The sequence below is a fragment of the Phyllobates terribilis genome, unplaced genomic scaffold (genome assembly GCF_046119375.1).
Source record: "Phyllobates terribilis strain yellow unplaced genomic scaffold, ASM4611937v1 Scaffold_1__5_contigs__length_1240528914, whole genome shotgun sequence".
NCBI classification, from domain to species: domain Eukaryota; kingdom Metazoa; phylum Chordata; class Amphibia; order Anura; family Dendrobatidae; genus Phyllobates; species Phyllobates terribilis.
The window spans coordinates 1,199,172,600-1,199,197,628 of record NW_027362761.1 but is presented as its reverse complement, the minus strand read 5'-3'; the positions used below and the strand labels follow the sequence as shown (position 1 = coordinate 1,199,197,628).

Below are 25,029 nucleotides of genomic sequence, written 5' to 3'. Positions count from 1 at the left end.
CGGAAATTCTGGCGCACTTGGGGGTGATGACGGCTGTCAGGGCGCAGCGGGTCCACCGCTGGGCGTATTACCAGGACAAACACCCCCTGCTCCCAAATGTTTGACCTTTTGCACCTGGTCCAAAAATGACTGCAGCCAGAGTCCTCTACACCTGCACAGATGGTAGAGTGGTAATGGTCCGGTTTGTGCATTCCGCGCCAAAGCCAATACAGACTTGGGTAGCTACATGGAAATGCCAATGTCCTCTCGAGAATCCCGTCTAGTAGTATAAGGTGCCAAGCTCCACGGCTTTAGGCTGAGAGGGAGGTATGTAAGGCAGCTACTGGATTTATAGTGGATATGTGTCACAGAGATGGCTGTCATCTGTGATGTAATCCTGGAGTGTTGCTCTAGTGCACACAGCACTAAGAGGACTGTTTGGTGCATCCAGGACCAGGTTACAGGCAGCCATGAAAGCTTCCTGACAAAGCCGGAAGGTGAAACGCGCGTCGAGGCTATCGCACGGTCCCCAAGCACACGCTGCTCCATTGACAGCATGTTAAAAAGGTAACTTTAACCTTCTATTTGGATTTGAGCCCTAGACAAGGACGTACTAGATACAGGACCAGGTTACACCCATTTTATGACTGATTTGGTACACATTTAGCAGTTTCAGTATTGATCAACAATACATTGGTTAGTGTAATCTATTACTTTGTACAATTACTATGATACTTTATAAATTTGAAAATTAATTACAAATACATGTGGTCTTCTATGTTACCATATATGCATTGCTTGGGACCTTCTGTCTCTCCCCCTTTTTTTCACTATGGTAATTTCTTCACCTCTTTTACCATAGTGCTTTAGCAGTCTCTCACCCCATTTTTCATATATTTCTTTTTGTCTTCTGTATTTATATAAATGTTGAATAAAATGTAATACTTTTCTATAAAACGGATCCCTCAGTTTTCTTGATTTTCTGTTTGCCTCTAATTAGATGCTATGACAATATACCATTATATATACTTATTAGCTGGGGTATATTTAACAGTGAATCTTTTTTCTTCTTTTTGGTATTTTAGTAGAAGGTGCCAAGCTCCACGGCTTTAGGCTGAGAGGGAGGTATGTGAGGCAGCTACGGGATATATAGTCGATATATGTCACAGAGATGGCTGTCATCTGTGATGTAATCCTGGAGTGTTGCTCTAGTGCACACAGCACTAAGAGGACTGTTTGGTGCATCCGGGACCAGGTTACAGGCAGCCATGAAAGCTGGGCGGGACAGGCTACCCACATACCTCATCTCTGGGTGTGGTTAAGAGTTTAAAATGGAGTCCTTTGTTTAACACATGGTCTGTATTTGGAGGGAGAAGGCCTCCTGTGTGTTGTTGTCTTCAGACTGAGTCAGGGTACTGGACGCTATCCAGCCTGTGTGCCCACAGGAGTGGCAAACCTATGCCTAAAGGACTGTTTACTTTGTTTCTTTATTTTGCCTGCACTAAGGCTGTTTGTTTTCATTTTTTACTTATGAACGAATAAACAGACCATGGACACTTAAGTGAAAAACGCTTCCTGTTTGCCTCTTGACGCACCCAAGTGACTAGAAACCCTACATTAATAGGGGGGGGGGGGTGGGGGGATTAAGACATTGCTCATACCAGTTACAGACAATACTTTAGGTTTCCCCTTCGAGTCAGTGCATTTGCTGCAACTGTCAAAAACACCTGAGGTTGAGACCATTAGAAAACCGATCTGGCGAAGTTATCAAGAATCTGTTATGAATGGAAATGTAATCATTTTAATATAAAAAGGCATGCACAGTAACATTTCTCAGGATATAAAGCCCTGCCCCTGAGGAACAGCCCCTAAAATATTTAGGGAAAACAAGCTTTTAGTAACGTGTTCATTGACCGGTTCCTTTTTTTGTGGCACTTTTCTGCTAAAAGCAGGACATTTGGGAGGTGCAATGTGTAAGCATAGACGCGGTCACGCACCTATATACAGATGTCCAAGAACTTCTAGTCTAAGCTGTCAAGGAGAGGAGGACTAAAGTCAGAACTAGTTACAGATTGTGGGCTTTGTGGTTTTCTATTTAATTAGTCCACTTGAAAATGTATTGGTAGGTAAGAAAAAAAGAAAAAATTTTAGGGGTAGGTACAGCACCTTATGTAGGCACCGAATAGTCGGGAATCACTGCACTGAGAACTAGGGAATGTGATAATGATGTGAGGAGACAAACAAAGGTCCCAGACTGGTGCAATGAGGTTTCTAAGCAGTAAAGGAGTATTTCAGGAGAGAAATGTGCTCTCCCTGTCAAGGGGTGGCAGTAACCATTCCACTCACGAGCAAGAATCCAGAACCTCCACTGGTGTCCACAAACAGCGGCCAAGTGGACAACCAGCTGAAGGGACTACACGCCTATCCGTGCAAACCTCTAACAAGCCCAGTTATAGGGGGACATCGGCCACTGTGATATAAATCATTAAATGATTGGACAATGGAGAGGGGGCCAGACCGAGAAGAGAGGAGCAGTCATAGGATGTGGCCTGGAAATAAAAAAGGGGACTGGGGGTGATTAGCAGAACATTGGGAAAGGAGGGGGGGGAATGTAACGGGGCGGACTGAGTTGGGGGCTCCCTGTGCTAAACTTCTAAAAATGAAACTCATCCATCCAGGAACATCCGAAGCAATAATCCATCACACCAGGCCGCTCTTTTCCAAACCATCTTTTATTAAAAGAATTTTTCTTCGGTGCTCTGTTCTCTTTGATTCAAAACATCTCAAAATATTTACAAAATTGACCCGCTGGTAGCAAACAGTAGACGGAAAGCAGCACTTATGTAGGAATCGGATATATAGTATATAAAGGTCCCCTCTGACATGGAGCATGCACAGCTCCCAGCCCCTCGTGGATGATACCGGTGGCCATCTCGTGCTGGAGCATGCAGAGCTCCCAGCCCCTCGTGGATGATACCGGTAGCCATCTCGTGATGGAGCATGCAGAGCTCCCAGCCCCTCGTGGATGATACCGGCGGCCATCTCGTGATGGAGCATGCACAGCTCCCAGCCCCTCGTGGATGATACCGGCGGCCATCTCGTGACGGAGCATGCACAGCTCCCAGCCCCTCGTGGATGATACCGGCGGCCATCTCGTGACGGAGCATGCACAGCTCCCAGCCCCTCGTGGATGATACCGGCGGCCATCTCGTGACGGAGCATGCACAGCTCCCAGCCCCTCGTGGATGATACCGGCGGCCATCTCGTGACAGAGCATGCACAGCTCCCAGCCCCTCGTGGATGATACCGGTGACTGTCTCGTGACGGAGCATGCACAGCTCCCAGCCCCTCGTGGATGATACCGGTGACCGTCTCGTGACGGAGCATGTACAGCTCCCAGCCCCTCGTGGATGATACCGGTGGCCATCTCGTGCTGGAGCATGCACAGCTCCCAGCCCCTCGTGGATGATACCAGTGGCCATCTCGTGATGGAGCATGCACAGCTCCCAGCCCCTCGTGGATGATACCGGTGGCCATCTCGTGACGGAGCATGTACAGCTCCCAGCCCCTCGTGGATGATACCGGTGGCCATCTCGTGATGGAGCATGTACAGCTCCCAGCCCCTCGTGGATGATACCAGTGGCCATCTCGTGATGGAGCATGTACAGCTCCCAGCCCCTCGTGGATGATACCGGTGGCCATCTCGTGATGGAGCATGCACAGCTCCCAGCCCCTCGTGGATGATACCGGTGGCCATCTCGTGATGGAGCATGCACAGCTCCCAGCCCCTCGTGGATGATACCGGTGGCCATCTCGTGACGGAGCATGTACAGCTCCCAGCCCCTCGTGGATGATACCGGTGGCCATCTCGTGATGGAGCATGCAGAGCTCCCAGCCCCTCGTGGATGATACCGGTGGCCATCTCGTAAGGAAGCATGCACAGCTCCCAGCCCCTCGTGGATGATACCGGTGGCCATCTCGTAAGGAAGCATGCACAGCTCCCAGCCCCTTGCGGACGATACCGTAGATGGATCCATCAGAGGTCTTGATGCAAACATAACTGAAATTTACGACAGAAAGGTCAACGTATATCCACGACGTCCCTCGTTTTTTTGTTTTTTTTATATAAAGTTTTCACCTTTGAATTCTGTGCTCCTTGTGATACTTAGTATCCATATAAAATTGGCAGCATGCTCCATGTCAGAGGGGGAAAGGATTGTTTCTTCGCCCAAAAACATGAATTGCCGTCTTAAGTAACCGGGAAGAGTTTATATAAATCAAGAAAAAAAAACAACAAAAAAAAAAAACAATAAACTCAAAAACATCACTGCAAATAGAGGAACAGAACAAAATGCCAACGTCATAAACAGCATAGACCTCAATCCAACAACCAGCATGTACAAAAATAATCCTTTCGGGTAAAATGTAACAGCCGTCCATCGGAGTCACCATGCAAAATTCACATCAGATACGCCAGAATCTGGGCCCGTCTGGGACCCCTGTAAGATTCTGTTATAGGGGAACGAGGGGGGGGAAAGGTTGCGAAAGGCGATGAAGACCCTGCATTTTGCAGGAAATAACATTCAGCATCCGAGAGGACAAAACATCAGTGTAACGGGTGCCAAACAATGTATCTTTGGTGAGATGCTATGGTCCAAGGTCTGAGCGGATCCGGGGGTCCGCCAGTCTTCGGGATGGAAGAGAAGACTCATGAGTAAGTTATTCTTTGGATTCAGACCTCAGATGAGATGATAAAAGATGGAAGGTCCTGTAGGAACGACAAACACAACTGGCCAAGAGCGTGCTCCTCCATGCTTCGAAGAGCTTTGACTCTACACCGGAGAGCGTAAACGCTTGTCATCCCCCATCGGACTTCCAGAAGAAGGTCATAAAAGAAAAAAAAACCCTTTAGTATGACACCTTCCATTAGTGATGTATAAACATTATACATAAAACATGCATCATCAATGCGTTGCGGAGCACGTATGCATGGAGGTAAAAAAAAAAAAAAAAAACAAATCCAAGCGTTGCAAAAAAAGTTGTAGGTATCTGAGTGAATTTGTGCGCAGCGCCAAGTGGCTGTTGTGCAAATTTAACAGATCACATAGGTCTTTGCTTCAAACACACGTAGAAAAAAAAAAAAAAGAAAAATATATATAAAGTCCAAAAACATGTAAAAATTAGCTTACATTCTGGGGTGGGTCTAGAAACCGCTACAAAAAGAAAAAAAAAAATATATATATATATATGAATACTTTTGGTTGCTCTGTAGACATTGCCACTGCCACGAAAGTTATAAAGTCCTTTATTTCTCAACCTGAAAAAAGAAAAAAAAAAAAAAAAAAAAAAAAAAAGAAGAGGCGACCCAGACCTCATTCCCGGAGTCGTGCCCCCAATCCGCTGGTGGTGCCGAGACCAAAAAATTCACTTTAAAAAGTATTGCAAGAGAAAAAAAAAAAAAAAAAAAAAAATTATATATATATTCGTGTAGATTTACTTTTTTTTTGGCCCGTTCACAATCCTGGAAAAGTCTTCAAAAAATTACACATTGGATACAGAAAATACTTAAAAAAAAAAAAAATAATAATACACCCAAAAAACAAATCAACACAAAACCAGAGGGGAGAGTGGAGCGCGCCTCCGACACAGCAGGACCTGTTCATGGTCCTGTATCTTTGCGTCTCCGTCCGGCTCCACTTTGGTCGATCGTCATTGTACAAATCCAAAAAGTTGCAACGGTGAAAATAAAGTCCAAACACCCCTCCCCTGGAAAAATATTAAACCCCTACAATTCCTCCGTCATTGAAGAAGAGCGCGCGCGGTGTGTCGAGGCTCGTCCTAATGTTCGGCGTCCATAGCGTCCAGGTACTTGGATTCGATGATCTTGGGTAGTAGGTTGTATCTACGGAAGAAAGGAAGGAGTCTTAGCGGCAGGAGGAGACTTCTTACTGGGAGCGGCTACGGGAGGAGATGTGGAAAGAGGAAAAAGGGATAAAGGAAAAGAACACACAAGGAAAAGGAGGAGGAAGCAGAAAAGGAAAAAAAAGACAAGCGGCAAGAAGTCGAGTGCAAGGATGCCCGTGCTAGGACGCCTCACTGATGGAGACTTCTCACCACACGTGGACATTCTTACTTTCAGCCAGGCAAAACCTTGTTCTGCCAAGTCAGCGATTGAAAGTTATCCAAGGCTGGTGATTATGGAGAAGATTTTAATTTTTAAGGTGACCCAGAATCTAGAAGGATGTCCGCCTGCCCTTATCTACAGGACTTCTCCCATGCTGCACCCAGTCTATGCAACTGGGAACCTCAGACCATTAAACTTGTTCCCAGTATTAAAAACTCATTTCTTCAAGGAGACCAATGTCACCCAACATCTCCAACCCTTGCTCTACAGTAGCGTCAGCTCTTATGGGCAGAGACCTCTCCCCTGCAAAGCGTCAGCTCTTATGGGCAGAGACCTCTCCCCTTGCAAAGCATCAGCTCTTATGGGCAGAGACCTCTCCCCTGCAAAGCGTCAGCTCTTATGGGTAGAGACCTCTCCCCTGCAAAGCGTCAGCTCTTATGGGCAGAGACCTCTCCCCTGCAAAGCGTCAGCTCTTATGGGTAGAGACCTCTCCCCTGCAAAGCGTCAGCTCTTATGGGCAGAGACCTCTCCCCTGCAAAGCGTCAGCTCTTATGGGCAGAGACCTCTCCCCTTGCAAAGCATCAGCTCTTATGGGCAGAGACCTCTCCCCTGCAAAGCGTCAGCTCTTATGGGCAGAGACCTCTCCCCTGCAAAGCGTCAGCTCTTATGGGTAGAGACCTCTCCCCTGCAAAGCGTCAGCTCTTATGGGCAGAGACCTCTCCCCTGCAAAGCGTCAGCTCTTATGGGCAGAGACCTCTCCCCTTGCAAAGCATCAGCTCTTATGGGCAGAGACCTCTCCCCTGCAAAGCGTCAGCTCTTATGGGTAGAGACCTCTCCCCTTGCAAAGCATCAGCTCTTATGGGCAGAGACCTCTCCCCTGCAAAGCGTCAGCTCTTATGGGTAGAGACCTCTCCCCTGCAAAGCATCAGCTCTTATGGGTAGAGACCTCTCCCCTTGCAAAGCATCAGCTCTTATGGGCAGAGACCTCTCCCCTTGCAAAGCATCAGCTCTTATGGGCAGGGTCCTCTCCCCTGCAAAGCGTCAGCTCTTATGGGTAGAGACCTCTCCCCTGCAAAGCGTCAGCTCTTATGGGCAGAGACCTCTCCCCTGCAAAGCGTCAGCTCTTATGGGCAGAGACCTCTCCCCTGCAAAGCGTCAGCTCTTATGGGCAGGGTCCTCTCTCCTGTAGAGTGTCAGCTCTTATGGGCAGGGTCCTCTCTCCTGTAGAGTGTCAGCTCTTATGGGCAGGGTCCTCTCTCCTGTAGAGTGTCAGCTCTTATGGGCAGGGTCCTCTCTCCTGTAGAGTGTCAGCTCTTATGGGCAGGGTCCTCTCTCCTGTAGAGTGTCAGCTCTTATGGGCAGGGTCCTCTCTCCTGTAGAGTGTCAGCTCTTATGGGCAGGGTCCTCTCTCCTGTAGAGTGTCAGCTCTTATGGGCAGGGTCCTCTCTCCTGTAGAGTGTCAGCTCTTATGGGCAGGGTCCTCTCTCCTGTAGAGTGTCAGCTCTTATGGGCAGGGTCCTCTCTCCTGTAGAGCGTCAGCTCTTATGGGCAGGGTCCTCTCTCCTGTAGAGCGTCAGCTCTTATGGGCAGGGTCCTCTCTCCTGTAGAGCGTCAGCTCTTATGGGCAGGGTCCTCTCTCCTGTAGAGCGTCAGCTCTTATGGGCAGGGTCCTCTCTCCTGTAGAGCGTCAGCTCTTATGGGCAGGGTCCTCTCTCCTGCAGAGCATCAGCTCTTATGGGCAGGGTCCTCTCTCCTGCAGAGCGTCAGCTCTTATGGGCAGGGTCCTCTCTCCTGTAGAGCGTCAGCTCTTATGGGCAGGGTCCTCTCTCCTGTAGAGTGTCAGCTCTTATGGGCAGGGTCCTCTCTCCTGTAGAGTGTCAGCTCTTATGGGCAGGGTCCTCTCTCCTGTAGAGTGTCAGCTCTTATGGGCAGGGTCCTCTCTCCTGTAGAGTGTCAGCTCTTATGGGCAGGGTCCTCTCTCCTGTAGAGCGTCAGCTCTTATGGGCAGGGTCCTCTCTCCTGTAGAGTGTCAGCTCTTATGGGCAGTGTCCTCTCTCCTGTAGAGGGTCAGCTCTTATGTGCAGGCTCCTTCCCTGTGAAGTGTCAGCTCTTCTGACCACTGAGTAGATTAGCTCAGATTTGGACTCACCTGATCGGTATCATTCCTATCATAATGAGTGGGAAGATCATCTTCATGTAGGTGAGCGGGGACATGCCGAATCCGCACAGGATGAGGAGCTGCAGGACCTGGAGCCCCGTGAAGTAGTGGATCTTCCTCTGGGGGACTCTCCTGATGTAATGGGTCGGGGGGTACGCCGTCTGCGGGGGAAACACAACATAGTCACACAAACTGCGGACCCAAAACAAGCCGTACGTAGACACCAATATAGTGATGGTGCCGCCTTGTGCCTGCACCTTCCATATATCCGCCTCCTGTATACACCGTGTATCCGTACGTCCCATGTCTGCCTCCTGTATACACCGTGTGTCCGTACGTCCCATGTCCGCCTCCTGTATACACCGTGTATCCGTACGTCCCATGTCCGCCTCCTGTATACACCGTGTGTCCGTACGTCCCATGTCCGCCTCCTGTATACACCGTGTATCTGTACGTCCCATGTCCGCCTCCTGTATACACCGTGTATCTGTACATCCCATGTCCGTCTCCTGTATACACCGTGTATCTGTACGTCCCATGTCCGCCTCCTGTATACACCGTGTATCCGTACGTCCCATGTCCGCCTCCTGTATACACCGTGTGTTCGTACGTCCCATGTCCGCCTCCTGTATACACCGTGTGTCCGTACGTCCCATATCCGCCTCCTGTATACACCGTGTGTCCGTACGTCCCATGTCCGCCTCCTGTATACACCGTGTATCTGTACATCCCATGTCCGTCTCCTGTATACACCGTGTATCTGTACGTCCCATGTCAGTCTCCTGTATACACCGTGTATCCGTACGTCCCATGTCCGCCTCCTGTATACACCATGTATCTGTACATCCCATGTCCGCCTCCTGTATACACCGTGTATCTGTACGTCCCATATCCGTCTCCTGTATACACCGTGTATCCGTACGTCCCATGTCCGCCTCCTGTATACACCATGTATCTGTACATCCCATGTCCGCCTCCTGTATACACCGTGTATCTGTACATCCCATGTCCGTCTCCTGTATACACCGTGTATCTGTACGTCCCATATCCGTCTCCTGTATACACCGTGTATCTGTACGTCCCATGTCCGCCTCCTGTATACACCATGTATCCGTACGTCCCATGTCCGCCTCCTGTATACACCGTGTATCTGTACATCCCATGTCCGCCTCCTGTATACACCGTGTATCTGTACGTCCCATGTCCGCCTCCTGTATACACCGTGTATCTGTACGTCCCATGTCCGCCTCCTGTATACACCGTGTATCTGTACGTCCCATATCCGTCTCCTGTATACACCGTGTATCCGTACGTCCCATAGCTATAGGCCCCTGTACGGTACACTGGTGTATACAGAAGGATACAGCAGTCACGTGATTTATGACAGTTTTCTGCCTTTCTTGTGCTTTACGGTCATTGTTTGCCGTAGGACGAGGTCGGATCCTATGACCCAGGCAGGAAGCGCGCGGCGCTGGGATATAGGTTGAGGGTCTCGCCATAACACAATGGGGTCTTTGATGTGATCCGCCGGTCACTGACACACACAACGAGTGCACATCCTGGGGAAGCACTGAGTGCTGCTCTACCTGCGGCACATCCTGCGCACCCTCCCGCCGCCATCCACCTACCTGCTCTTTCAACAGCAGAGCCACCCGCTCAAAGAGCTGGCTGCCGTCAATGGAGGTCAGGGCGATGTACAGGAAGAGGCCGTACAGGACGGGCTGGGGGATCCACTGCAGCGGGAGCGGCAGGAGGAAGATGGAGAGGCCCACCAGGAGGTTAGCGACCAGCGAGGTCAGCCGCGTCTCCTTCACACAGACGATCCTGAGAAACACGGGGACAAACCGGTCAGGACCACGGCTGGAGAATGGCGGGAAATGCAACAACACCCAGCGACATGAGCCCTGAAAATAATGATAAGGAGGCGCCCCCCTGTGGCCACATATCCGGGAAGTATTTATAGTGTTAGGAAAAGTACTGCAAGTTTTTACATAGAGAAAGCTGGAAATATATATGTTCAGGACGCGGCTTACAGTCAGTGGACGGAAAGAGGAGTCTCGTACAGAAGAGAAAGGTGCAACGCTAGACGACCTTCATGTCATCCCATGCCACCATCAGAGCCTTATTGAGCATAAAATGGCTGATACCGGGGTGCAATAGCTTGCATTTTGCTGTGCTGCATGTGAAAAGTAATGATTTTTGCCCATATAGCTCTTCTGATACAAAGCTCCAAATCTTCCGCTTAGGGAACACAAAACATTCTCTATAATCTGTATGTAGTGAGCTCCCTCTAGTGGTGGCTGTATAATCTGTATGCAGTGAGCTCCCTCTAGTGGTGGCTGTATAATCTGTATGCAGTGAGCTCCCTCTAGTGGTGACTGTATAATCTGTATGTAGTGAGCTCCCTCTAGTGGTGGCTGTATAATCTGTATGTAGTGAGCTCCCTCTAGTGGTGGCTGTATAATCTGTATGCAGTGAGCTCCCTCTAGTGGTGACTGTATAATCTGTATGTAGTGAGCTCCCTCTAGTGGTGGTTGTATAATCTGTATGTAGTGAGCTCCCTCTAGTGGTGGCTGTATAATCTGTATGTAGTGAGCTCCCTCTAGTGGTGACTGTATAATCTGTATGTAGTGAGCTCCCTCTAGTGGTGGCTGTATAATCTGTATGTAGTGAGCTCCCTCTAGTGGTGGCTGTATAATCTGTATGTAGTGAGCTCCCTCTAGTGGTGGCTGTATAATCTGTATGTAGTGAGCTCCCTCTAGTGGTGGCTGTATAATCTGTATATAGTGAGCTCCCTCTAGTGGTGACTGTATAATCTGTATATAGTGAGCTCCCTCTAGTGGTGACTGTATAATCTGTATGTAGTGAGCTCCCTCTAGTGGTGACTGTATAATCTGTATGTAGTGAGCTGCCTCTAGTGGTGGCTGTATAATCTGTATGCAGTGAGCTCCTGTAGTGGTGGCTGTATAAATCTGTATGTAGTGAGCTCCCTCTAGTGGTGGCTGTATAAATCTGTATGTAGTGAGCTCCCTCTAGTGGTGACTGTATAATCTGTATGTAGTGAGCTCCCTCTAGTGGTGGCTGTATAATCTGTATGTAGTGAGCTCCCTCTAGTGGTGACTGTATAATCTGTATGTAGTGAGCTCCCCTTAGTGGTGGCTGTATAATCTGTATGTAGTGAGCTCCCTCTAGTGGTGGCTGTATAATCTGTATATAGTGAGCTCCCTCTAGTGGTGGCTGTATAATCTGTATGTAGTGAGCTCCCCCTAGTGGTGGCTGTATAATCTGTATGTAGTGAGCTCCCTCTAGTGGTGACTGTATAATCTGTATGTAGTGAGCTCCTCCTAGTGGTGGCTGTATAATCTGTATGTAGTGAGCTCCCTCTAGTGGTGGCTGTATAATCTGTATGTAGTGAGCTCCCTCTAGTGGTGACTGTATAATCTGTATGTAGTGAGCTCCTCCTAGTGGTGGCTGTATAATCTGTATGTAGTGAGCTCCCTCTAGTGGTGGCTGTATAATCTGTATGTAGTGAGCTCCCTCTAGTGGTGGTTGTATAATCTGTATGTAGTGAGCTCCCTCTAGTGGTGGCTGTATAATCTGTATGTAGTGAGCTGCCTCTAGTGGTGGTTGTATAATCTGTATGTAGTGAGCTCCCCCTAGTGGTGGCTGTATAATCTGTATGTAGTGAGCTGCCTCTAGTGGTGGTTGTATAATCTGTATGTAGTGAGCTCCCTCTAGTGGTGGCTGTATAATCTGTATGTAGTGAGCTCCCTCTAGTGGTGGTTGTATAATCTGTATGTAGTGAGCTCCTCCTAGTGGTGGCTGTATAATCTGTATGTAGTGAGTCCCTCTAGTGGTGACTGTATAATCTGTATGTAGTGAGCTCCCCCTAGTGGTGGCTGTATAATCTGTATGTAGTGAGCTCCCCCTAGTGGTGGCTGTATAATCTGTATGTAGTGAGCTCCCTCTAGTGGTGGCTGTATAATCTGTATGTAGTGAGCTCCCTCTAGTGGTGGATGTATAATCTGTATGTAGTGAGCTCCCCCTAGTGGTGGCTGTATAATCTGTATGTACTGAGCTCCCCCTAGTGGTGGTTGTATAATCTGTATGTAATGCCACCCCCCCTGGTGGTCGGAAATAACCAGCATGTTATACATTGCATCTATGTCTATGCAGGGGGTTTGGTGCACTGTATCAGCAAAAAACTGACCATCGACTGCATTAAGCATCAGAGTATTTATACCGAAGAACAACATGATGATAAAAAGTGTCATTTTGTGATTTCAGAGGATGTACGTCTTTCTTCTGATCCTCCTCTGTAATGAAGAGGATCAGATGTCTTCTACCGTTCCTCTTGGAATAAAATATTCTGAAATAACCGGTGTGAAATAAATACTCTGTCAAGAGAGGTTCATGCCATTTATGTGACTATATGTGGCCACCCAGTGGTTGTGATGTGAACTGCGGCCTGATGAAGGGCTTGCTGAGTGCATTGAATTTGCATTGTGAGACATTGGCAGTCCATAATGAAATGGATGACTAGTTAGGACCGGACTCAAAACTACATGATGTTTGGCATCACATGGCTGATAACAGAGGAGAAGCTCGTACATGGAGTGAAGGCTGGGCACTTACGTCTCGTAGATGTGGCCGTGCTCCACTCTCTCCTCCACGAAGGCCAGCGCTCGTACGTGCATTGGGGAGTGTGGGAAGGCGGCGTGGATCCAGGGCAATCCGTACGTGGAGAGTCCGATGTTAATAAGGGCAATAAGGAGGAGATCCCAGTGATACGCCGTCCCCTTCACCAGCCTGAAAACCAAAGAGCCGCACAGTGAGCCGTCCTGCAGGGCACGCCCCGCAGCCAGCGCCACCAGACACACCCATGCGATACCTACAGCAACTGATGGGGGCGGAGCCAGCCCCACCAGACACACCTGAGCACTACCTACAGCAACTGATGGGGGCGGAGCCAGCCCCACCAGACACACCCGTGCGATACCTACAGCAACTGATGGCGGCGGAGCCAGCCCCACCAGACACACCTAAGCACTACCTACAGCAACTGATGGAGGCGAAGCCAGTGCCACCAGACACACCTGCGCACTACCTACAGCAACTGATTGGGGCGGAGCCAGCCCCACCAGACACACCTGAGCACTACCTACAGCAACTGATGGGGGCGGAGCTAGCCCCACCAGACACACCCGTGCGATACCTACAGCAACTGATGGGGGCGGAGCCAGCCCCACCAGACACACCTGAGCACTACCTACAGCAACTGATGGAGGCAAAGCCAGCGCCACCAGACACACCTGAGCACTACCTACAGCAACTGATGGGGGCGGAGCCAGCCCCACCAGACACACCCGTGCGATACCTACAGCAACTGATGGCGGCGGAGCCAGCCCCACCAGACACACCTAAGCACTACCTACAGCAACTGATGGAGGCGAAGCCAGTGCCACCAGACACCTGCGCACTACCTACAGCAACTGATTGGGGCGGAGCCAGCCCCACCAGACACACCTGAGCACTACCTACAGCAACTGATGGGGGCGGAGCCAGCCCCACCAGACACACCCGTGCGATACCTACAGCAACTGATGGGGGCGGAGCCAGCCCCACCAGACACACCTGAGCACTACCTACAGCAACTGATGGGGGCGGAGCCAGCCCCACCAGACACACCCGTGCGATACCTACAGCAACTGATGGGGGCGGAGCCAGCCCCACCAGACACACCTGAGCACTACCTACAGCAACTGATGGAGGCGAAGCCAGCCCCACCAGACACACCTGCGCACTACCTACAGCAACTGATGGCAGCGGAGCCAGCCCCACCAGACACACCCGTGCGATACCTACAGCAACTGATGGGGGCAGAGCCAGCCCCACCAGACACACCTGAGCACTACCTACAGCAACTGATGGAGGCAAAGCCAGCGCCACCAGACACACCTGCGCACTACCTACAGCAACTGATGGAGGCAAAGCCAGTGCCACCAGACACACCTGAGCACTACCTACAGCAACTGATGGAGGCAAAGCCAGTGCCACCAGACACACCCGCGCACTACCTACAGCAACTGATGGAGGCGAAGCCAGTGCCACCAGACACACCCGCGCACTACCTACAGCAACTGATGGAGGCGAAGCCAGTGCCACCAGACACACCTGCGCACTACCTACAGCAACTGATGGCAGCGGAGCCAGCCCCACCAGACACACCCGTGCGATACCTACAGCAACTGATGGGGGCAGAGCCAGCCCCACCAGACACACCTGAGCACTACCTACAGCAACTGATGGAGGCAAAGCCAGCGCCACCAGACACACCTGAGCACTACCTACAGCAACTGATGGAGGCGAAGCCAGTGCTACCAGACACACCCGCGCACTACCTACAGCAACTGATGGGGGCGGAGTCAGCCTCACCAGACACACCCGCGCACTACCTACAGCAACTGATGGGGGCAGAGCAAGTGTCACCAGACACACCCGCGCACTACCTACAGCAACTGATGGGGGCGGAGCCAGCGCCACCAGACACACCTATGCACTACCTACAGCAACTGATGGGGGCAGAGCAAGTGTCACCAGACACACCCGCGCACTACCTACAGCAACTGATGGGGGCGGAGCCAGTGCCACCAGACACACCCGCGCACTACCTACAGCAACTGATGGAGGCGAAGCCAGTGCCACCAGACACACCCTCGCACTACCTACAGCAACTGATGGGGGCAGAACAAGTGTCACCAGACACACCCACGCACTACCTACAGCAACTGATGGGGGTGAAGCCAGTGCCACCAGACACACCCGCGCACTACCTACAGCAACTGATGGGGGCGAAGCCAGTGCCACCAGACACACCCGCGCACTACCTACAGCAACTGATGGGGGCGAAGCCAGTGCCGCCAGACACACCCGCGCACTACCTACAGCAACTGATGGGGGCGGAGCCAGCGCCACCAGACACACCCGCGCACTACCTACAGCAACTAATGGGGGCGGAGCCAGCGCCACCAGACACACCCGCGCACTACCTACAGCAACTGATGGGGGCGAAGCCAGTGCCACCAGACACACCCGCGCACTACCTACAGCAACTAATGGGGCGGTTGTCGCTTTTTGTCCCATTTGTTTCCATCATCGACTGGACTTTACGTTACTATCATGGTAGTGTGTGTGGTGGTATTATTATTAGTGTGTGTGTGTGTGGCGGTATTATTAGTGTGTGTGTGGCGGTATTATTAGTGTGTGTGTGTGGCGGTATTATTAGTGTGTGTGTGTGGCGGTATTATTAGTGTGTGTGTGTGGCGGTATTATTAGTGTGTGTGGCGGTATTATTAGTGTGTGTGTGGCGGTATTATTAGTGTGTGTGTGTGGCGGTATTATTAGTGTGTGTGTGTGGCGGTATTATTAGTGTGTGTGTGGCGGTATTATTAGTGTGTGTGTGGCGGTATTAGTGTGTGTGTGTGGCGGTATTATTAGTGTGTGTGTGGCGGTATTATTAGTGTGTGTGTGGCGGTATTATTAGTGTGTGTGTGGCGGTATTAGTGTGTGTGTGTGGCGGTATTATTAGTGTGTGTGTGGCGGTATTATTAGTGTGTGTGTGGCGGTATTATTAGTGTGTGTGTGGCGGTATTAGTGTGTGTGTGTGTGTGGCGGTATTACATTTATACTCACATTTCTATAATTACACCTTTTTGACGTGTTCTCTCCGGTGACTGTAGGGATGTTTTTGTTATGTGTGATACGTGCTGCTTACTGTCTACTTCCATTTATATTGTGAGTTTCTTTAGGAGTCCCTTACGCCCCTTGCGTGGCGTCTTACACCCTATGAACTATTTTTTGTCATACGAGTTTTGTGCGTCTTTTATTTTATGTATTTTTTAATGTGTCCTTTGTGTCACATGTCCGGTTTAAGTGTTTTCTTACATCCTTTGTTACTTCTTTTTTATTTCTTTTAGGAGTGTTTTTTTTTTTATGTATAATTTTAATCTGTCTTTTCACTTGTTTTTTAATGTCCTTTATGTGTTTTTTACATCCTTTGTTCATTTATTTTATGGATGTTTTTTTTCTTTTTTTTTTATTATATATTTTTTTTATTTCTTTTATACATCTTTTATTCCCTGCAGTTTTTTTAGGTCTCGTGTTTTTTTTTTTTAATTTATCTTATGGATTTTTTATCTGTCATTTGGTTGTGTGTAGGATTAATCTAGCATTATTAATAAAGTCCTGTATCTCTCCTCGTACATGTCCTGTTTGCCTCCTCCCAGACCATCTGTAGATCTATGGGGGTGTACATGACACATTGGGGTCTATCCCCTTGGCATTTGCCGTGACAGTCCGATATATACACCGGGAGAATTTCCTGACGCCGCAGACGTAGGTCACTGTATAGGCGTACAGCTCCATACTTCACAAGGTTGACATAAATGTATGATTTTTTTGGGTGCCCCTTTATAAAATAGCAGAGATGGAGCTGTGTCGTACAGGGAACAAAAAGATAAAATTGACTTCAGTGTCCTGAAGGAGGCAGAAAGAACAGGGGGCATGGACAGGCTTGACAGGAGCTTCAGTGGCGCACACCGCAACAGACACGTCCAACGCCAAAGAAATGTAATTATAAAAAAAAAAACAAACATACCAGATCCATCAGGTTCATGTCATAGCCTGGGACAAGATCTGTAATGTGACTCATCTGTTCACGGCCTGACGTAATAAGATTAAGGGGAGACGATGTCCAGACCAGCAATTACTGCACTTGATGATGGGGAGAGGGGACTTATCTTATACCAAAGCAACATTAGAAGATTCAGTATTTAGAAGGTTATTCCCATCGTGAAAAATAGCTATATTTGTGGATAGAGCTTGTAAAAACAAGCACATTTTTAATTTACAGCTTGTTAAAATTTTCAGCTGTTCTTGAGATAGTGACACTTTTTTTTTGTTTGTTTGTTTACTCTTTGTTGCCTTGGAGACCGACCACCTCTGCAAGAAAGCAGCACATGCGCGCAGTGTTTACAAGCTCTTTACTATTGAGCTTGTAAGCATTGCACTTCTTTATAAAATTTTTTTTTTTTTTTTTACTGACCTGTTCTCAGGAGCGTTGGTGAGAGACGCCACAATGTTCTGCTCTATGAAGAACAACATGGACAGGATGAAGCCCAAGCCCATGGAGGCGGCGATGGCCCCCAAGGACATCGACCTGAACGGCGCCATCACAAACAGATCCTCCGTTTCAACGTAATTAAACAAGGAGACTGGAAAGAAAAAATAAATTTGAGTGTCAATGACTGAAGGCGTCGCATATACTGGGAGCGCAAAATACAGATTTACAGGGGTTTTCAGCCTTAGGTAGTCGGCCATCAAGCTTTACCGCTACAAACTATTACATCCCAATGGCGCTACAGACTTTCCACATCATGGGAGAAAGAACCGCCAAAAGCGCTGAACAGAAAGAAAACGCACTGCGCCACCCTCTCTCCCCTTCCCTGCGCATGTGCGCCGGCCACTCCCCTTCCCTGCGCATGTGCGCGGCCACTCCCCTTCCTTACCGAGGCGCCGGCCGCTCCCCTTCCTTACCGAGGCGCCGGCCGCTCCCCTTCCCAGCCCAGGCGACGGCCGCTCCCCTTCCTTGCCCAGGCGACGGCCGCTCCCCTTCCTTGCCCAGGCGACGGCCGCTCCCCTTCCTTGCCCAGGCGACGGCCGCTCCCCTTCCTTGCCCAGGCGACGGCCGCTCCCCTTCCTTGCCCAGGCGACGGCCGCTCCCCTTCCTTGTCCAGGCGACGGCCGCTCCCCTTCCTTGCCCAGGCGACGGCCGCTCCCCTTCCTTGCCCAGGCGACGGCCGCTCCCCTTCCTTGCCCAGGCGACGGCCGCTCCCCTTCCTTGCCCAGGCGACGGCCGCTCCCCTTCCTTGCCCAGGCGACGGCCGCTCCCCTTCCTTGCCCAGGCGCCGGCCGCTCCCCTTCCTTACCCAGGCGCCGGCCGCTCCCCTTCCTTGCCCAGGCGCCGGCCGCTCCCCTTCCTTGCCCAGGCGCCGGCCGCTCCCCTTCCTTGCCCAGGCGCCGGCCGCTCCCCTTCCTTGCCCAGGCGCCGGCCGCTCCCCTTCCTTGCCCAGGCGCCGGCCGCTCCCCTTCCTTGCCCAGGCGCCGGCCGCTCCCCTTCCTTGCCCAGGCCACTACCTTTCCCTAAGCAATGTCAGACTTTCTAGAGGACGGAGGATTGAAGGAAGTGCCATGTACAAGACTCAATCGACCAGGACCCTTGGGACATAATTTGCTTACTGTGCTGGAGTTCTTAACTTTTTTTTAAAAGTTACCGTTGAAAAATAACCAATGGTTTAGAAAAGTTTATAGCGGTAACACTTGGCAAAAGTTTTCCATCAATCTCCATAGCCCGAATGAACAAAGTAAAAAAAAAAAACAAAAAAAAACCAATTACACTTTTTTCAAGCAGTGTAAGCAATGGAGTATATTCTCATTATCAATATCTCCAGGGTCATTTAACCTCTACAATAATAGTTATCAAACTTTTCAGGCACGAGAGCCCCCAAAACTTGGCAGAAATCCAACTTTGAGGAACTCCAGCACCTTCTAAAGATCATGGAGGACTCAAATATTTCATGGGCATAAAACCTGCTGTTTGGTGCAGGACTCAGACACCAAACAAAACGCTCAGGATACTGCCCAAGTCGTCCTCCATGCTTTACACTGCTGGCTGCATTTAAAGGACTAGAAAACAGTATGAAAGAAAAATAAGTTTTATATCACAATCTTTTGTCTCCAGTGTTCCTGACTGAACAGAATAATTTCCAAAAAGGTATAAAAAGAAAAAAAAAAAACAATCAGATATTGACGAGTGGTGAATAACAGCGGCGATGAGCGACTCGTTTCCATTACATTGCTAACGTCACCGGAGGACGGAGAGAATTCTTGGCTCTTCCAGCCGGGTCTTCCTGGGGTGGAAAGGTCTCTCCTTTTTGCCAAATTGATCTGAATCAGTTCCCATTGCCCCCGAGTATGGAGGTGGCCGGGCAGAGGCCAAATGTGGAAAGAAAAGGCCCGCGCCGCGCGGCCCCCCGAACATCTGGAGACGGAGACATTGATTTCTCTTCCTGTTATTTAATGTGAACAATTAAACACCTTTGGGGGATTGAATTTGAGCAATCGCTTTAGTCAAAAGGAATCTGATGGCACCCTGGAAAATAAAGGTGGACGCTCATAATACCACGGATGTGCGTCCGCTGGTGGCGAGTGATAGGAATTCACGCCGGCCAACGACCAAGAGCGTCACGGCATGGAATTACTGCCCACGCACGGTAAGAACAGGGCTGCCGTTACCCCAGCACAAAGCGTAATAACGAGGATTACTTATCAGGAGACGACGAAAGATAAGATGTAACCTGTCAATTAAACGCAACGCGGCCACCGATGGCTCCTGCCGGCGATTCATCTGCTCCACGTCAACAGAGGAGCCCTTCTGCCGGGATGTGGACATCCAACGCTATACTGATTGACAGCCGGCTTCCCACAGTTAGGCAGAGGGGATCCAGCTGTCAATCAGCAAGACGTCGTCAGTCACGACCCGTCAACAGAGCAGGGTGGAAGAGAAGCTGCTGCTCTGTCGACATGACGTCAGAGGAAGCTGCTAAACTGCCGGCAGGAGAGGTCTGTGGCTTCTGTACCGGCAGGGATCGTAGCCAGGCACAACAGGCAGAAAGGAAGCAACTACCTGTCTGTTAGCTCTTACTCCAATAGCAAAAATAAAAAAAATAGTCTCCGATAGCCCCTTTAAGGGAACCGTAACTTATGGGTGGTTACTGAGCATTACAGAGAATGGCCAATAATCAGAAAAATCATATTTAAAGGCATAAAAAGAAAAAAAATATAACTACTATAATACTGCCCCCTATGTACAAGAATATAACTGCTATAATACTGCACCCTATGTACAAGAATATAACTACTATAATACTGCCCCCTATGTACAAGAATATAACTACTATAATACTGCCCCTATGTACAGGAACATAGCTCCTATAATACTGCACCTATGTACAAGAATATAACTACTATAATACTGCCCCCTATGTACAAGAATATAACTACTATAATACTGCTCCTATGTACAAGAATATAACTACTATAATACTGCCCCTATATACAAGAATATAACTTCTATAATACTGCTCCTATGTACAAGAATATAACTACTATAATACTGCCCCTATGTACAAGAATATAACTACTATAATACTGCCCCTATGTACAAGAATATAACTACTATAATACTGCTCCTATGTACAAGAATATAACTACTATAATACTGCCCCTATGTACAAGAATATAACTACTATAATACTGCCCCTATGTACAAGAATATAACTACTATAATACTGCCCCTATGTACAAGAATATAACTACTATAATACTGCTCCTATGTACAAGAATATAACTACTATAATACTGCCCCTATGTACAAGAATATAACTACTATAATACTGCCCCTATGTACAAGAATATAACTACTATAATACTGACCGCATGTACAAGAATATAACTACTATAATACTGCCCCTATGTACAAGAATATAACTACTATAATACTGCTCCTATGTACAAGAATATAACTACTATAATACTGCTCCTATGTACAGGAATATAACTACTATAATACTGCTCCTATGTACAAGAATATAACTACTATAATACTGCCCCTATGTACAAGAATATAACTACTATAATACTGCCCCTATGTACAAGAATATAACTACTATAATACTGACCGCATGTACAAGAATATAACTACTATAATACTGCCCCTATGTACAAGAATATAACTACTATAATACTGCTCCTATGTACAAGAATATAACTACTATAATACTGCTCCTATGTACAGGAATATAACTACTATAATACTGCCCCCATTGTACAAGAATATAACTACTATAATACTGCCCCCTATGTACAAGAATATAACTACTATAATACTGCTCCATCTGTACAAGAATATAACTACTATAATACTGCCCACTATGTACAGGAATATAACTACTATAATACTGCCCCCCTATGTACAAGAATATAACTACTATAATACTGCTCCCTATGTACAAGAATATAACTACTATAATACTGCTCCTATGTACAGGAATATAACTACTATAATACTGCTCCTATGTACAGGAATATAACTACTATAATACTGCCCCCTATGTACAAGAATATAACTACTATAATACTGCTCCTATGTACAAGAATATAACTACTATAATACTGCCCCCTATGTACAAGAATATACCTACTATAATACTGCCCCTATGTACAAGAATATACCTACTATAATACTGCCCCTATGTACAAGAATATACCTACTATAATACTGCTCCTATGTACAAGAATATACCTACTATAATACTACTCCTTTGTACAAGAATATAACTACTATGTTACTGCTCCTATGTACAAGAATATAACTACTATGTTACTGCTCCTATGTACAAGAATATAACTACTATAATACTGCTCCTATGTACAAGTATATAACTACTATAATACTGCTCCTATGTACAAGAATATAACTACTATAATACTGCCCCTATGTACAAGAATATAACTACTATAATACTGCCCCTATGTACAAGAATATAACTACTATAATACTGCTCCTATGTACAAGAATATAACTACTATAATACTGCTCGTATGTACAAGAATATACCTACTATAATACTGCTCCTATGTACAAGAATATACCTACTATAATACTGCTCCTATGTACAAGAATATAACTACTATAATACTACTCCTTTGTACAAGAATATAACTACTATAATACTACTCCTTTGTACAAGAATATAACTACTATAATACTGCTCCTATGTACAAGAATATAACTACTATAATACTGCTCCTATGTACAAGTATATAACTACTATAATACTGCTCCTATGTACAAGAATATAACTACTATAGTACTGCTCCTATGTACAAGAATATAACTACTATAATACTGCTCCTATGTACAAGAATATACCTACTATAATAATGCCCCTATGTACAAGAATATAACTACTATAATACTGCTCCTATGTACAAGAATATAACTACTATAATACTGCTCCTATGTACAAGAATATAACTACTATAATACTGCTTCTATGTACAAGAATATAACTACTATAATACTGCCTCCTATGTACAAGAATATAACTACTATAATACTGCCTCCTATGTACAAGAATATAACTACTATAATACTGCCCCCTATGTACAAGAATATAACTACTATAATACTGCTCCTATGTACAAGAATATAACTACTATAATACTGCCCCCTATGTACAAGAATATAACTACTATAATACTACTCCTATGTACAAGAATATAACTACTATAATACTGCTCCTATGTACAAGAATATAACTACTATAATACTGCTCCTATGTACAAGAATATAACTACTATAATACTGCTCCTATGTACAAGTATATAACTACTATAATATTGCTCCTATGTACAAGAATATAACTACTATAATACTGCCTCCTATGTACAAGAATATAACTACTATAATACTGCCCCCTATGTACAAGAATATAACTACTATAATACTGCTCCTATGTACAAGAATATAACTACTATAATACTGCCCCCTATGTACAAGAATATAACTACTATAATACTACTCCTATGTACAAGAATATAACTACTATAATACTGCTCCTATGTACAAGAATATAACTACTATAATACTGCTCCTATGTACAAGAATATAACTACTATAATACTGCTCCTATGTACAAGTATATAACTACTATAATACTGCTTCTATGTACAAGAATATAACTACTATAATACTGCCTCCTATGTACAAGAATATAACTACTATAATACTGCCTCCTATGTACAAGAATATAACTACTATAATACTGCCCCCTATGTACAAGAATATAACTACTATAATACTGCTCCTATGTACAAGAATATAACTACTATAATACTGCCCCCTATGTACAAGAATATAACTACTATAATACTACTCCTATGTACAAGAATATAACTACTATAATACTACTCCTATGTACAAGAATATAACTACTATAATACTGCTCCTATGTACAAGAATATAACTACTATAATACTGCTCCTATGTACAAGAATATAACTACTATAATACTACTCCTATGTACAAGAATATAACTACTATAATACTGCTCCTATGTACAAGAATATAACTACTATAATACTGCCCCCTATGTACAAGAATATAACTACTATAATACTGCCCCTATGTACAAGAATATAACTACTATAATACTGCCTCCTATGTACAAGAATATAGCTACTATAATACTGCCCCTATGTACAAGAATATAACTACTATAATACTGCTCCTATGTACAAGAATATAACTACTATAATACTACTCCTATGTACAAGAATATAACTACTACAATACTGCCCCCTATGTACAAGAATATAACTACTATAATACTGCTCCTATGTACAGGAACATAGCTGCTATAATACTGCCCCCTATGTACAAGAATATAACTACTATAATACTGCTCCTATGTATAAGAATATAACTACTATAATACTGCCCTTATGTACAAGAATATAACTACTATAATACTGCTCCTATGTACAAGAATATAACTACTATAATACTGCCCCTATGTACAAGAATATAACTACTATAATACTGCTCCTATGAATAAGAATATAACTACTATAATACTGCTCCCTATGTACAAGAATATAACTACTATAATACTGCTCCTATGTACAGGAACATAGCTGCTATAATACTGCCCCCTATGTACAAGAATATAACTACTATAATACTGCCCCTATGTACAAGAATATAACTACTATAATACTGCCCCCTATGTACAAGAATATAACTACTATAATACTGCTCCTATGTACAAGAATATAACTACTATAATACTGCCCCCTATGTACAAGAATATAACTACTATAATACTGCCCCCTATGTACAAGAATATAACTACTATAATACTGCTCCTATGTACAAGAATATAACTACTATAATACTGCTCCTATGTACAAGAATATAACTACTATAATACTGCCCCCTATGTACAAGAATATAACTACTATAATACTGCTCCTATGTACAAGAATATAACTACTATAATACTGCTCCTATGTACAAGAATATAACTACTATAATACTGCCCCCTATGTACAAGAATATAACTACTATAATACTGCCCCCTATGTACAAGAATATAACTACTATAATACTGCTCCTATGTACAAGAATATAACTACTATAATACTGCTCCTATGTACAAGAATATAACTACTATAATACTGCTCCTATGTACAAGAATATAACTACTATAATACTGCTCCTATGTACAAGAATATAACTACTATAATACTGCTCCCTATGTACAAGAATATAACTACTGTAATACTGCCCCCTATGTACAAGAATATAACTACTATAATACTGCCCCCTATATACAAGAATATAACTACTATAATACTGCTCCTATGTACAAGAATATAACTACTATAATACTGCCCCCTATATACAAGAATATAACTACTATAATACTGCTCCCTATGTACAAGAATATAACTACTATAATACTGCTCCCTATGTACAAGAATATAACTACTATAATACTGCTCCTATGTATAAGAATATAACTACTGTAATACTGCCCCCTATGTACAAGAATATAACTACAATAATACTGCCCCCTATATACAA

At 46.1% G+C, this 25,029-nt stretch overlaps 1 protein-coding gene across 17 annotated transcripts in view; it reads right to left on the bottom strand.

Annotated features, from left to right (window-relative positions):
• Positions 1-2,693: 2,693 nt before the first annotated feature.
• The window catches only part of SLC4A11 (solute carrier family 4 member 11), a 461,140-nt gene continuing 438,804 nt past the window's right edge, over positions 2,694-25,029 (bottom strand). For 16 of the 17 annotated variants that reach the window (XM_073649336.1, XM_073649316.1, XM_073649348.1 and 13 more), the window contains 5 exons: positions 17,365-17,533; positions 12,897-13,070; positions 9,890-10,085; positions 8,253-8,422; positions 2,694-5,881 (listed from right to left, as the gene is read on the bottom strand). In XM_073649336.1, the coding sequence (XP_073505437.1) occupies positions 5,818-5,881; positions 8,253-8,422; positions 9,890-10,085; positions 12,897-13,070; positions 17,365-17,533 (773 nt within the window). In that variant the 3' untranslated portion in view covers positions 2,694-5,817. The remainder of the gene's footprint in view (positions 5,882-8,252; positions 8,423-9,889; positions 10,086-12,896; positions 13,071-17,364; positions 17,534-25,029) is intronic. The other variant, XM_073649323.1, reaches the window with a different exon arrangement.